This window comes from Meriones unguiculatus, chromosome 8 (assembly GCF_030254825.1).
Source record: "Meriones unguiculatus strain TT.TT164.6M chromosome 8, Bangor_MerUng_6.1, whole genome shotgun sequence".
In the NCBI taxonomy this organism is placed as follows: Eukaryota; Metazoa; Chordata; class Mammalia; order Rodentia; family Muridae; genus Meriones; species Meriones unguiculatus.
Genome location: NC_083356.1, coordinates 4,232,584 through 4,247,254, shown reverse-complemented (window position 1 = coordinate 4,247,254; position 14,671 = coordinate 4,232,584). Strand labels below are relative to the sequence as shown.

The 14,671-nt window shown below is 48.1% G+C and overlaps 1 protein-coding gene and 1 long non-coding RNA gene across 2 annotated transcripts in view; one reads left to right on the top strand and one right to left on the bottom strand.

Moving 5' to 3' along the window:
- Positions 1–4,509: 4,509 nt before the first annotated feature.
- LOC132655748 (tubulin alpha-1A chain) lies at positions 4,510–7,996 on the bottom strand. The gene is made up of 4 exons (XM_060388655.1): positions 7,845–7,996; positions 6,182–6,404; positions 5,920–6,068; positions 4,510–5,687 (listed from the first exon to the last, which is right to left on the bottom strand). Exons 1-4 carry the CDS (start codon positions 7,845–7,847, stop codon positions 4,707–4,709), a joined length of 1,356 nt encoding a protein of 451 aa, XP_060244638.1. The 5' UTR covers positions 7,848–7,996; the 3' UTR covers positions 4,510–4,706.
- Positions 7,968–14,671, top strand: part of LOC132655750 (uncharacterized) — a 33,462-nt gene continuing 26,758 nt past the window's right edge. Inside the window, exon 1 of the long non-coding RNA XR_009593556.1 lies at positions 7,968–8,093. This is a non-coding gene — a long non-coding RNA (uncharacterized LOC132655750). The remainder of the gene's footprint in view (positions 8,094–14,671) is intronic.

Below are 14,671 nucleotides of genomic sequence, written 5' to 3'. Positions count from 1 at the left end.
TTTCCTGTTGGCTTTGAGGAAGTGACTGCACAGTGAGGGGTCTGTGCTGATCAGTGGGTTAATCGATTCTTGGGTTCACAACTCTATGTTGCTATGGGGAGACGGTAGAAGCTGGGAGGTAAGACCTACTTGAAGGAGGTAGGTTGCCAGGATTGTGTCGTTGGAGAGTAAACTGTGCTCTGGTCCCTTTTCTCTGTCTCCCATTCTCCATGAGGGGAGCCACTCTGTGCCACAGCAGTTATGCTCTGCCTGCCATGCCTGGGACGGGGCAGCAGAGCAAAGTGACCATGCGCTGAAAGAAGGTCTCCCTTTTAGGACTTAGTTTCTGTAAGGTGTTTTGCTACAGAAATGACACGGGCATAGTTCTTGGAGTATGGACCAGTAGCTGTTAGATCATGTAAGAACTCTCATTTCATTTTGTAAAGGAAATGCCATATGCTTGCTTGCATTTGGTTGACTGCATGGGTTTTGTTGTTGTTTGAGACATTCGTGTATCCCGAGCTGGCCTCAGACCCTCTTTATGTAGCCCAGGATGACCTTGAATTTCGGGTCCTCTGACTCCATGTGTAAAACGCTAGGATTACAGGCTCACATTGCTTCCACAGGCGTGTTCATTGCTGGGGACCAAACCAAGGCTTGCTGCACGTTGGACGAACCTTCCAGCGGCTCAGCTTCCTCTCCAGCTCCATCTTGGTCTTTTTGCTTGTTTTTCAATGCTGAGCATTGAATCCACAGCTTGGTGTGAGCTGAGCACACTCTGCCGCTGAGCTATCCCTCCAGTTTAGCTCGTTGCTCATTGGTTTGTTGGCTTTTGATTCTTTTGAGACAGAATCTCATTTAAGCCAGATTGCCAAGTGGTTGAAGATGACCTTGACCTTCTCTTCCTTCTGCCTCCACAGCCCAAATGCTGAGATGGCAGGCATGCACAACCACACTCCATACTTCTTATGCTACATTACTTTTGGTGTTAAACTCAAATGTCAGTTACTGTTACATTTCCATTATCCATATTGTTTTGTTTTTGCTGTCGTTGTTTGTTTGTTTTTGAGGTGATCTCACCACGTAACTCTGACTGGCCTTTAATTACTGTGTAGACCACACAGGTCTTGAATTCACAGAGATCCCTTGCCTCTGCCTCACAAGAGCTAGGATTAAAGATGTGTACCACCATACCCAGCTTAAAAACAAACAAAACCTTTTTGGTTGTTAATTAAAATTGTTCTTATCAGCTATGACGGCACATACTTTTAATCCCGCCACTCAAGAGGCAGAGACAGGTGGATCTCTGTGAGTGTAAAGCCAGTGTGGTCTATAGAGCAAGCTCCAGGCCAGCCAGAGCTGTATAGTTGGACCCTGTCTCAAAAAAGAAACAAAAAAGCAAAGGCAAAAAAAATTTAAAAAAAAAAATTTTAAAGCAGAGCTGGAATTTATTAAAAAGAAGATTTTTGAGTACAGGGTGCTCCAAGAGAAAGTAAGGCTCACCCGAGACTGTGGGTGTGCTTCTCAGAGTGGGGCTAGATTTGTCCTTAGCCAATGTCAGGGTTGTCTATAATGCATTCTAATTACTCTAATCCTCTTTTCTCTCATCTCTCCTTCCCAGCCAAACCCTGCTCCTCTCTACAAATCCCTTTCCTAAGTTCATTCTGTAAACCTGTTTTCATTGCACTTCTTTTTTTGTTTGTTTGTTTGTTTTCTTTTGTTTTCTTGAGACAGAGTTTCTCTGTGTAGCCCTGGCTGTCCTGGAACTCACTCACTCTGTAGACCAGGCTGGCCTTGAACTCACGAAGATCCACCTGCCTCTGCCTCCGGAGTACATAGTTTAAAGGTGTGTACCACGGTGTCCAACCTCATTGCACTTTATTTTAATTATTTTGTGTGCATGTATGTATGTATGTATGGGGAGGATCAGGAGGTCAGAGGACAGTTTTCAGGTGTCAGTTCTTTCCTCCCACCAAGTGGGTCCTGAGGATAGAACTAAGGTGGTCAGACTCGGTGGCAAAAATATTTACCTGCTGAGCCATCTCTCTGGCCCTCACGTTCGTGTCTTTCTCCTTTGTTCTGTGATCACTGACTTAACCACAGCCATCTGTTACTCACCAGGCAGAGATCTTTGACTTCCAGGCCAGCTTGGTCAACACAGTGAGATTCAAGACAGCCAGGGCTACAAAGTGAGACCCTGTCTCGGAAAACAAAAACAAAAAATAAAAACTCGGGTATGTACTGGAGCTTCATGGTGAGTATCCACTCTCCAGTAGATGCACAGTTAAGAATTTGAACGGCTACATTGACATTTTATAATTCCTTAGCTGGCAGTGTCAAATAAAAGAACGTTAAAAACGCGGTTGAAGCCGGGCACTGTGGCACATGCCTGTAATCCCAGCAGAGGCAGCAGATCTCTATGAGTTTGAGGCCAGCCTGGTCCACAAAGTGAGTCAAGGCTACACAGAGAAACCCTGCCTCGAAAAACAAAAACAAAGCAAAATTTAAAAAAAAAATAGCAGTTGATATAAATAAATCTAACTTGTTCCACTGAGGAGTATCTCAGGGCAGAAAGAGATTCAGCCGTGTTAAAAATGACAGGCCCGTCTGCCAGTTGGACTGATGGCAGGGCTCAATCTTCGGAGAAATCTCTCCTCTAATACTGTTTCTAGAGCTGTGTGTTGGCTCAGCGAGTGAAGATGTCTGCCTCCAAGCCTGACAACCTGCGTTCAGTCCTTGGAACCACAGGGCAGGAGAGCCCTCCGCCTTCCACAGTGGTTTAGATGTGCGCCTCTCAGCCCCGGCACACCAAATAACCAGAGCGTAACTTCACCCGCTGTTTGGGAGTGCTGCCGCCGCCTCAAACTGCACTGCTCTTCCTTGAATTTGTTGGCACATATTACAAAAAGCATATCCTTAGAGAGCTGTTCATTAATTAACACATTATACTGGTTAAATTCATTAGGCTTTCAACTCGATATTCAGCTAAAGATGGGTTTGGGGGAAAAAAAAGATTAAAGATCCAGGTCAAATGCAGGGGGCACTTGCCTGGAGAACAGGCATCTTTCGGAAGTTTGGACAGTGGAATCGGAAGCGCGTGGCACTGATATGTGCCACAGAGTCCAGGGAGCATGAGAAGCTCATAAAAGCTCAAGGCATATTTTCAAGTCGCCATTTTATCTGTGAGTAGCATAACATCAGCAGTTAGCCAAAAGACTGTAAATCAGCAACTTTCAACTCAGAAAGTTACTGAGTAGGGCTTTCGGAAGTCTAGGGCATCCAGACCTAAAGTAAAGTTCAAGGACAGTTTGTCCTACCTAAAGTGGCCTGTTAGGGAAAACAAAAAACAAAAAATAAAAAAACCTGCCAGTTAAGTAACTGTAATGAAATAAAAATGTAAGTACTAAAAACTATTTTTTAAGATTTATTTATTATTTATACAATATTCTGCCTGCACACCAGATCTTACTATAGATGGTTATTAGCCACCATGTAGTTGCTGGGAATTGAACTCAGGACCTTTGGAAAAACAGGGAGTGTTCTTAACCTCTGAGCCATCTCTCCAGCCCCGACAAACTATTTTTATTGTAATCTTTTATTTTCATCTTTATGGTGGCATTTTCTTTTTTGTTTGTTTGTTTATGTGTTTGTTGTTTGACACTGGGTTTCTCTGTGTATTCCTGGCTGTCCTGAAACTTGCTTTGTAGACCAGGCTGGCCTTGAACTCACCGAGCTCTGCCTGTACGATGCCGTTTTCATCCTTGAATGCTATACTTTGTTCTTAATCATTCCCCTTACTGTCCTGTGTTCCCCATTAGCTTTTTCATTTCCTTTCTCTCCTAGGGATAATCCATTTATTGGTTTCATATACTAAGTTAACTTAAATTGACTGTAGATATGCATGAACTTGCATCAACACTTGGTATTTGAACTTGGAGACAGGATGGCCTGGAACTTGCTCTGTGGAACGGACAGGCTTTAACCTCACAGATCCATCTGCCTCTGCTGGGATTAAACATGTGGACCAGCCTGATGGATTTTTTAAAAATTATTTTATTTATGTACTTATTTTCTTCTTTTTGAAGAGGTCTCATTAGGTGACCATTTAGTCCTCTCAGCTCTGCCTCCCAGCTGTTGAGACTACAGGCCTGCACCACCAATTGTCCATTGTCTTCTTCTCAGGGTATGTCCTTTTCATACCCTGTGGTGGTTATCTGTCAAGTTCACACAAGGCGCAGTCACAGGGAGGAGGTGTCTCCATCAGATTGCTCTGTAGGCAAGCCTTTGGGGGCATTTTCTTGGCTAATGATTGGTGTGGGAAGGCTGGGTCCACTACGGGCAGTGCCCACCCGAGTGGGTGGTCCCGGATTGCAGAACACACCACGGGAGTGTAAGCCAGTAAGCAGCACCCCTTCATCCCCCTGCCTCCACTTTCCCTGATAAAATAGAACCTTTTCTCCCTTTCAGTCATGATTATCTCAGCAAAAGAATGAAAACGAGGACACACCCAAGTGTAAAACACAAGACAACTTTTAAGACAGGGAATATTTTATTTAAAACCCAGTGAAATGGACGGCTTGGGTCTATGACAAATCATTCATATTAAAGCAGAAGTCAGTAACTGTATGAAGCACACATTGCCACATACAAATTAACTGACCAGACAACTTTCTCGGTTGGAACAGAATACACTTCCCTGTGAAAGCAGCACCTTTGTGACATTTAATTTAGTATTCCTCTCCTTCTTCCTCACCCTCTCCTTCCACAGAATCCACACCAACCTCCTCATAATCCTTCTCCAGGGCAGCCATGTCCTCACGGGCCTCAGAGAACTCTCCCTCCTCCATGCCCTCACCCACATACCAGTGCACAAAGGCACGCTTGGCATACATCAGATCAAACTTGTGATCCAGGCGAGCCCAGGCCTCAGCAATGGCTGTGGTGTTGCTCAGCATACACACAGCTCTCTGGACCTTGGCCAGGTCTCCACCAGGCACCACAGTGGGAGGCTGGTAATTAATGCCAACCTTGAAGCCAGTGGGACACCAGTCCACAAACTGGATGGTACGCTTGGTCTTGATGGTGGCAATGGCAGCATTGACATCTTTGGGGACCACATCACCACGGTACAGCAGGCAGCAGGCCATGTATTTACCATGGCGAGGGTCACATTTCACCATCTGGTTGGCTGGCTCAAAGCAGGCATTGGTGATCTCTGCTACAGAAAGCTGCTCATGGTAGGCTTTCTCAGCAGAGATGACAGGGGCATATGTGGCCAGAGGGAAGTGGATGCGAGGGTAGGGTACCAGGTTGGTCTGGAACTCTGTCAGGTCAACATTCAGGGCCCCATCAAATCTGAGGGAGGCCGTGATGGAAGACACAATTTGACCGATCAACCTGTTAAGGTTAGTGTAGGTTGGGCGCTCAATGTCAAGGTTTCTACGACAGATGTCATAGATGGCCTCATTGTCTACCATGAAGGCACAATCAGAGTGCTCTAGGGTGGTGTGGGTGGTGAGGATGGAATTGTAGGGCTCAACCACAGCAGTGGACACCTGGGGGGCGGGGTAGATGGAGAACTCCAGCTTGGACTTCTTTCCATAATCGACTGAGAGCCGCTCCATCAGCAGGGAGGTGAAGCCAGAGCCAGTGCCCCCACCAAAGCTGTGGAAAACCAAGAAGCCCTGCAGACCCGTGCACTGGTCAGCCTGTGGGAGAAGAAAAGGAAATGTGATGTTCTATTGGCCGGGTATACTCTTAGCACTGTTTGCAATTCCTTTAGATGTGAACCATAGCTACTTGACAGAAAATGGTGGATTAGTGAAAATTATGACCTAAAGCCTGTAAAGTCCAATTAGTTAATGTAGTGAGCAGATTTTGACAGGGACCCGACCCACCCCACCCCTCCGAATTTTAAATGTGTCCATATATGGCACTCACCAGCTTGCGAATTCGGTCCAGGACAAGGTCAATGATCTCCTTGCCGATGGTGTAGTGGCCACGGGCGTAGTTGTTGGCAGCATCCTCCTTGCCCGTGATGAGCTGCTCGGGGTGGAAGAGCTGACGGTAGGTACCAGTGCGAACCTCATCTGGGCAAGGAGAAGAAAGAGATCAGCCCCACAGCTCGCTCCCCCTTCCCTGTGGAGAGATTCTGAGCAGGCCAGCGAGAAGCAGCGGCCAGGGAAGCTCCGGGCCAGCTCACCGATCACCGTGGGCTCCAGGTCTACGAACACCGCCCGGGGCACGTGCTTGCCAGCGCCCGTCTCGCTGAAGAAGGTGTTGAAGGAGTCGTCCCCTCCCCCAATGGTCTTGTCGCTTGGCATCTGGCCGTCAGGCTGGATGCCATGTTCCAGGCAGTAGAGCTCCCAGCAGGCATTGCCGATCTGGACACCAGCCTGGCCAACGTGGATGGAGATGCACTCACGCTGCGGAAAGGGGGAAGGAAAGAAAATTAAGCTGTATTTCTATTTTAGATTCTAATGGATCCCCAAAGTGTTTCCAATAACTGTTGAAATTTATTTGGAGTCATATCCCTAATGTGACAGAAACAAAAGGAAGCTCCCGCTACAAATACTGCAAATGGGCGTGGTCTGAAGAAGGCCGCCTTAACCAGGTGCAAACCCATTGTTTCCGCAGCCACAGGAATTTTCCCACGTGAAAAGTATTCAAAGCAAAGATTCTCTAAAGCGAAATAATTGCCTGGAATTGCTTTAATCGCTCGCTTTCCTGATAGGCGAAGAAAAGCTTTCATCCCCCAGGACCTGGGGATTGATTCATCTGGGCACCTGGACTGCGGCTGGGGCGGCGGCCACGCCCTTCGGCCACGCCCTTCTGCGGCGTCTGCGGACCCCGTCAACCCTCAGGGCAGAGGCCCCAGTCTGCCGTCTGCCTGGCCGGCTCGCTGTGCCCGGTGCGAGCCCGTGCCCTTTGTTACATTATTTAGCAGAGGGAGCTCCAGTTCCAGCCGCTGCCCATTCGATCTCTCAGGGCCAGCGCCCCTCCTAGCGCTGTCAGGGACCGAATGCCCGAGTTAGGGGTCCAGTGACGATGCCCCAGAACAAAGGACAGCCGGGGGCAGGGTTTGACCCTTTTCTCGGCAGCAGTTTCGTCGTTCTCTGAAGGTTTTTCCAGAATCGTCTCCACTGAATGGAAAAACCATCCTTCGAGCAGGCTGAGCTAGAAACAGTATTTTCATGGCTGGCTCTCCCAACACCACGCAACATCACGATTATTTCAGTCTACACCGACAGACTTTAGAGCAACTTTCATTGTCTGCGGGGTGGGGGCGGGGAAGGGCGTTTCCCTGGCTTCCGACCATCTCCAGGACCCCGGGCTAAACCGAGTGGCCTTTGTCACCCCCACCCCCACCCTGCGAGATGACCCCCTTGTTAAGTAAATCGTGCTTTTGGGCCCCCAGCGAACGAAACGCCCCGTTAAGACTGTAATCGTTCCGCAGCGATTTTTTTTTCTTCTTTACAAAATAAAAAAATAGATATATAAGTAAAAATTAAAAAAGACACGCTTCCGAGCGACGCGTGGGTGAGGGCGAAGCCCTCCGGAGACGCCGCGAAGCTAGAGCCAAACAACCCCGCCCCTGCGCCTCCCTGCGCCTCCGACCGGCTGCCACGGAGCCGGCGCGCACCTCCCCGGCCCGGCCGCCGCCCTGCGCCCTCCGCGGCGACCCGGCCCGCGGCGCCGCCTTTGTCCCCGGGGTCTGGGCGTCTCCCGGCCCCGCGCCCCCCGGCCCCGCGCAAAGCTGATCCCACAAAGCGTCCGGACCGCCCTCCCCGTGGCGGGGCTCCGGCGTCTCCTCGCGGGTCCGGCCGCGGGCGCCCCGCTCCCAGGCCCGGGGAGGGCTCGCTCACCATGGTTGCTGCTTCGCGGCTGCCGGGGGATGGCGGAGGCGAGGAGGAGGAGGTGTGGCGTCTTACAGCGCGACTCTTAGGCGGTCGATGTAAGAGAACTTGCGGCACCTTGGCGGATGCGGCGCCTTATATGCAGCTCGGTCGCCATGGGGATGGGCCGGGGCCTTTTCCTGTTGGTCCAGACCCCGCTGTCTGCCCAGAGAAGCCGCGACACGAGAGTGGTGATTGGTGCAGGCGACATGGTATGAGGTAATCTCTCCCCCGCCCGTCTCCCCCTAGCATCCGTAGACTTTGCATCCTTCAGACAAAGGCAACTAGCTGAGCATCCATTATAGGGTGGAGTTGCGGAGGGGAGGAAAGAGAAGAAAGAAAACTAGGGCTGGATGGTTATGCATGGCTTAAACCTTAAACTGTAGCTAATATAATCCAAGGTTTTCCCCAACACTCAGTTACAGAATGTGCGTTGAGGCTCTTTATGGAAAATTCCAGCTTTTCATTCATCGTACACTAAATTTGACTACCTTTAGTCAGAACTCAACATCTCTAGTTGCTTTAAAAGTAGCAGAGAAGATGGGAGTGATGGCCAAAACGTTATTATTGTTATTATTATTAATTTGAGCAAGATTCAGAAGGCCAGTATGATGCGCCCTATAATTCCAGCAGCACCTGGGGGTCACAGTCGGGAAATCCTGCAGTTCAAGGCCTTAGTGGCTCGCGCTTGTAAATCCCAGTTCCGGGAAGCGGAGGCTGGAGGATTGCAGCTAGTTCGAGGCCAAGCCCGTCTGAAAACCGAGAAAAGAAATAACGTACAAGCCAGTGCTTGCTACGTTACTAGAAAGCTTTCTTTAGCTCGGTGTCCCCATTACCCCTCCGTGCCCACTCCCGACCCCACCCTACCTCGCCCCTGAGCCGGTGCTGTTCTAACCCTAGCCGTGAGCCCTTCTTTCTAGTACAGAAACGGTGAGAGAAACTAGCCCTTTCTCTGTGAGGGCTTGTATGTCCGCGATGCTCTTTGTTTGATGGGGAGGGGTGACAGCAAGTAAAAACTGAGATGTCGAATTAGACAGAGGAGAGTCTTATAGCCTAGAAGGAAACCATTTTGCAAGGCCGTTTTCAGCCCCAGGCATCTGAGCAGCGCCGGCCCGACTGCAGCTCATTCTGTGCCGTTCCCCGGATTCCTTGCATAGCCCCTTCCGCAGCTGGGCTCTCACTGTGGGAACCCTGGCTGCTCACGCCCTGTCTCCTCAGCCAGCGCCTGTGGCTGTTGCTCAATCGCCCCTTAGGACAGAAATGCCTCGCTTTCACCCCTTGCTTTCACTGGATTACAGTGGCGTCCTTTTGCCATGTACAAAGCCTCCATTATCAGCCAGGATGGTCTATATAGAGCGAGTCTCCGAGATGCAGACCACCGAACATTCTCTGGATGAAACGTTGGAGGTAAAGAGATGTTTGTTTGGGCAGCAGGCTGAAAATGTGGATTTTGACAGCGCTCTGTGGAGTCCATTCATTCCGGCCGCGCTGGGCCGGCGAGGAGCGGGCGCGGGAGGAGGGCCTAGGGAAGGGAGCAGCTGCAGGTTGTGCGGTGACAATGGTGGCCCTGAGCTCCTGCAGCCTGCCAAGCACAGCTCAGCCTTTCTTGTTTAAATTCATGGTGAAAGTCTTCTCCAGGGGAAAAAAAAAGATATCGATAAACCCCGCACACAAATCATTTGTTTACTTCTTATGTTTCATAGGAAAAACAATCCCCTGGCCTCCGTCATTCTAGGGAATAAAAACACATTTTAGTAAAGAAACAGGAGGAATAAAGACTGGCTTGGCTGCTGCTGGCGTGTAAGTGCATTTAACAGGGATAAGAATTAAATGACAGCCGCTCTCTCTCTCTCAGAGAAGCCCACGCCCATGCAGAGGAGCGAGCCCATGCCCATGCTCTCCCGGTATTTTTCTCAACGATTCTTATGCTTTAAAATCTATTTTTAAATCCTTTAACAAACCCAGCTCTGATTCCTTTTTAAAAACGAAATGGCATAGAGGACATAAGGATTGATAAATAGCTTATTGAAAATATTGTCACAATTAAAAACTGTCGCGTTTGTGTATGTGTGTGTGTGACCATGACTGTTTGGAGGACAACTACAGGCCAGATTCTCTTCTTCCACCATAGGGTCCCAGGGACGAAGCTCACTGGTGGCAAGTACCTTTACCGAGTAAGCCCCCTCTCCTTCATGAAATTAAAAAAAACAAAAACAACAAAAAAAAAACCATGCACTACAGGGCCATGATGAAGTGTAACAGAAATCTTTTTTTTTAAGTACAGTGATGCATTTTTACTTTTTTTTTTTTGATGGCTTGAGAACAATTTTTTATTCTTTTATTATCATTTTTTATAATTTATTTTATTTGTATCCCGGCTGTGTCCCCCTTCCTCATCTCCTCCCAACCCCACCCCACCCCCGAATTTTTACTTCTTAACAATTCAAAGATAAAATTGAGAAATGTCTTCTTCCCCAGTGGTCAGTCCTTTGTGCATTCTACAGGGGATTAGAAAGAAGATTCTTTGTCATCCTCCTCCAGAACCATTCCGTTCCCTATGGAAATGAGAGGCTTTTTTCTCTCCGCCTGAGCATAAGTAACATAAGATCTGGGTCAGAAACAGACTATTTATTTAAACACCGAAATCTTAAATATAGGAATGGAGAGCAGTCTGTGGGGCTAAGCAGTTCTTTCCGTTCCTTATCTGATTTAATAGCACTCAGACGAGAGAAGGCTATATGGTTTCCTATTGCTGGTTCTTATGTTGCTGTTGATTTCTTTACGTCAACAAGCAGGTCTACTTAATACCTGCTGCTAACAGGTCCATTCCGTACACAGATATTAGCACGAAAGCTGTTTCTTAATTAATACTTGTGTGGTTTAGTTACCTGTTTGCAGATGCAGGCCTCGCCCTATGCTTTGTTAGCCCATCTCTTCTCTTCCAAGCCTTGTGCATGCCAGGCCAGTGCCTTTCCCCAGCCACACCCCAGCCCTGCGAGCTGTCTCTTCTTAGCTCTCTAACCTCCGCAGCTCTGACAGGTTCTGTTGCTCGCTTAATGGATCCATATAGACATGATTTCCAAAGTCAAAACCAGCTGTGACCGACTCCTCTCTCACCTGTTTTGGGCTCCATGGAATCGTCCACTAAGTCATGTCAAGCCTCACCTCATAAATCTTTTTTGTTTGTTATTTTGAGAAATGGCTGCTGTAGCCTGGACTGCCTTCAAACATTGGCCTTGAACTCCTGATCTTTCTGCCTCTGTCTCCCAAGTGCTGAGATTATAGGTGTATGCTATTACAACCAGCTCTCAAATCTCATCTTTTGTTTTTATTTTGGGTTGTTTTTTTGTTTGTTTTGGTGTTTTTGAGGCAGGATTTTTCTGTGTAACCCAAGCACTGTAACCAGGCTGAGGTCCAACTCAGGGATCCCCCTGCCTCTGACTTCCAGGTGCTGAGACTAAAGGCATGAACTCCACGACTTAGCTTCAAATCTCAGTTCACTGTTTGGTTTTGGGACAGGGTTTCTCTGTGTAATCCTGGCTGTCCTGAAACTCACTCTGTAAACCAGGCTGCTGGCCTCGAATGCAGAGATCGGCCTGCCTCTGCCTCCCTGACTGCTGGGATTATAGGTTGCAAGCTTTTATGAGGGCCATTTTTTTTTCAAACTATTTGGTGTGTGTGTGTGTGTGTGTGTGTGTGTGTGTGTGTATGTGTTTGGTAATTTCATGCAGGAATATGCTCCACTTTCCAGCTCCTCCAGACTACTCTTTCCTTCTCACAGCTCATGTTTATTCTTCCTCTTTGTTCCTGCTGTCATTCAGCTGAATCTCTACACAATGGCTGGACTGCTTTTAGTACAGTACATAATTGTTACGATATAAATTTATACGCTGTGCAACAGATTGTGGTACAGGGAAATTTGTTACGGGAAAGATGAGACAGAGGCAATGGGGGAGCTTAGAAGAGAGAGGAGAATACAGAGTGGGGAGGGAGACAGACAGAATCAGAGGGACAGGCAGAGAGAAGAGGAGAGAGGAAGAAGGAGATGGCAGGGTGGCAGGTGGGTTACATACCTGGCGCAGGAGATGAGGAGGACACAGGTGGTGATGTAGGATGTGGGTGATGTAGGGACCCAAAAGTCCCCTGAGGGCAGGCCAGCTGAACTGCCTGCAGGACAACATAACAATAATAATTATAGCTCATGCTACATAATACAGAACAAGTCATTCTACTGTTTAAAATAGATCAATGAGGCCGGGCACGGTGGCACACACCTTTAATCCCAGTATCAAGGAGGCAGAGGCAGGCGGGTTGCTGTGAGTTTGAGGGCAGCCTGGTCTAAATGTGAGTCCAGGACAGCCAAGGCTATACAGAGAAACCCTGTCTCAAAACAAAACAAAACAAAAACAACAATAATAAAATAAAACAAACTAGATCAATGACTGTAAGATGATCTCAAATTCTTACTCACCTGCTTGAATTCCATGCCAGAAGAAACACATCTTATAACTTAAAATGCCTGAGCCTTCGGGGCTGGGGAGATGGCTCAGCACTAAGAGTGCTGGCCATTCTTCCAGAGGGCTTGCTTTCCATTCCCAGCTCCCCCATGGTGGCTCAAACCATCTGTAACTCCAGGTACAGGGGATTTAATTCCCTCTTCTGGCCTCCTGGGGTACCAGACACAGGTGGTGCATAAAAGTACATGCAGCCAAAATTCAGGTACACAATCTTTTTTTCAAGACAGGATTTCTTTGTATAGCCTTAGCTGTCCTGGACTCACTCTGTAGACCAGGCTGGCCTTAAATTTACAGAGATCCTCCTGCCTCTGCCTTCCTAAGTGCTGGGACTACAGGCAAGCACCACCATGCCAGGTTCCACGCCCAGTTTACATTTTCTTTCTTTTTTTTTTTTTTACTTTTTTGTTTTGTGTGCATCAGTGTGAAGGTGTCAGATCCCTTGGAAATGGAGTTACAGACAGTTGTGATCTGCCATGTGGGTGCTGGGAATTGAACCCGGGTCCTTTGGAAGAGCAGACAGTGCTCTTAACCACTGAGCCATCTCTCGAGCCCTACATTTTCATTTTTAAAACTGAGAGTTGTGCTGGTAATGTAGCTCAGTGCTTGCCTGGCATGTGCAAACCCAGTACTTCACAAAACTGGGCATGGTGGCTCACACCCGTGATCCTAGTACTTGGAATATGGAAGCAGGAAAATCAGAAATTCAAGTTTGAAGCTAATGTGGGCTTCAAGAGACTCTGCCTCCAAAACAAAAATGAGAACCGAACAAAAAGACAACCCTGAAAGTAGACATTTATTTCATTTTATTTTGATTGGCTTTTTTGAGAAGGGCATCAATATGTAGACCAGGTTGGCTTTGAACTCACAAGCCCATCCACCTCTGCCTCCTGAGTGCTAGGATTAAAGGTGTGTGTATGTACCACCATGCCTGAATGTTTGTCGTTTATTAAAATCCTGTGAGTGAGTGCATAAGTGTGCATGTGTGTGCATGCATGTGCCGTGTGCCTTCGAGCACTGTGGCATACCTGTAGAGGTCAGAGGATAACCTGGGGGCTGCCCCTTACCACTGCCTTTAGGACAGGATCTGCATCTTGTGTGCCGCTAACCCTCCCAGATTTATGTGGCTTCTGTGATCCAAACCCAGGTCCTCACACTTGCATGACAAGCATTTTACCTCTTGAGCCATTTCCCCAAGCCAATTTTCTTATTTTTTAGAGTCTTACGTATTCCAATCTGACCTCCGACTTGCTAGGTAGCTGAGAATGACCTTGAACTTGTTATCCTCCTGCCTCCATGTTCCAAGTACTGACACAGTAGGTGTTTAACACCAAGCCTGTTTTTATGAGGTGCTAGGCATGGAGCCCAGGACTTCATGAGTGCTGGAGACCCCAGGATTGAGGGGTCACAGAACGAACCTGAGGCATGGCATTGTGAGAGGCCAGAAGAGACACTGGGGAAGGGCAGCCTCAGTTGCTATGGAGACCGCAGGATACTGGAGATGCTGGAAAGCTGGGGCATTTACCAAGGACAGTGGCAGCTGTGGGGTGGACCCCGCCTGAGCCTGAAAGACAAGCTGTCTGTGCCGAGCAGAAGGGACACGGGAGTAGAGAGACCACCCAAGCCCTTTGGAGTCCAGGAGGTCATAAACGAGCTGCACATCCTGGGCACTGAGCTTCTTACATGTTTGTTTGTTTGTTTGTTTTCTGAAACAGGGTTTCTCTGTGTACCTTTAGCTGTCCTGCACTCACTCTGTAGACCAGACTGGCCTCAAACTCTCAGAGATCTGCCTGCCTCTCCCTCCTTGAGTGCTGGGATTACAGGCATGTGCCACCATACCCTGAAAGTATGAATGTTTCAGGGTATGAAAAGACAGGGTCTCACTGTGTAGCACTGGCTGTCCTGGAAATCAATGTAGACCAGGCTGGCCTTGAACTCACGAAGATCTGCCTGCCTCTGCCTCCCAAGTGCTGGGATTTAAAGGTGTGCACCGGGAGGCCCAAGAGTTTGATTGTAGTTGAGACAAACTTCTTAATTTTACAGGAGCTCTTTGTTGAGAGACATTAGAAAAAAAGAAAGAAAGAAAGAAATTAGATTGTTTTTGTTTTTGTTTTTTCCCAGACATTGTTGTTCTGTATAGCCTTGGCTGTCCTGGACTCCATTTGTAGACCTCAAACTCACAGAGATCTATCTGCCTGCCTCTGCCTCCCTGAGTGCTGGGATTACAGGCATGCATCACCATGCCCAGCTGAGACATTAGATTTTTAAAAAGATCTTGGGTCT

What these genes read in the sequence shown, in the direction of transcription:
- LOC132655748 (XM_060388655.1), bottom strand. An exon ending in CCTGGAGCCCACGGTGATCG is followed by an intron (nt 6,069 to 6,181) that starts GTGAGCTGGCCC and finishes CTCCTTGCCCAG; the next exon opens with ATGAGGTTCGCACTGGTACC. An exon ending in TGGACCGAATTCGCAAGCTG is followed by an intron (nt 5,688 to 5,919) that starts GTGAGTGCCATA and finishes CTTCTCCCACAG; the next exon opens with GCTGACCAGTGCACGGGTCT.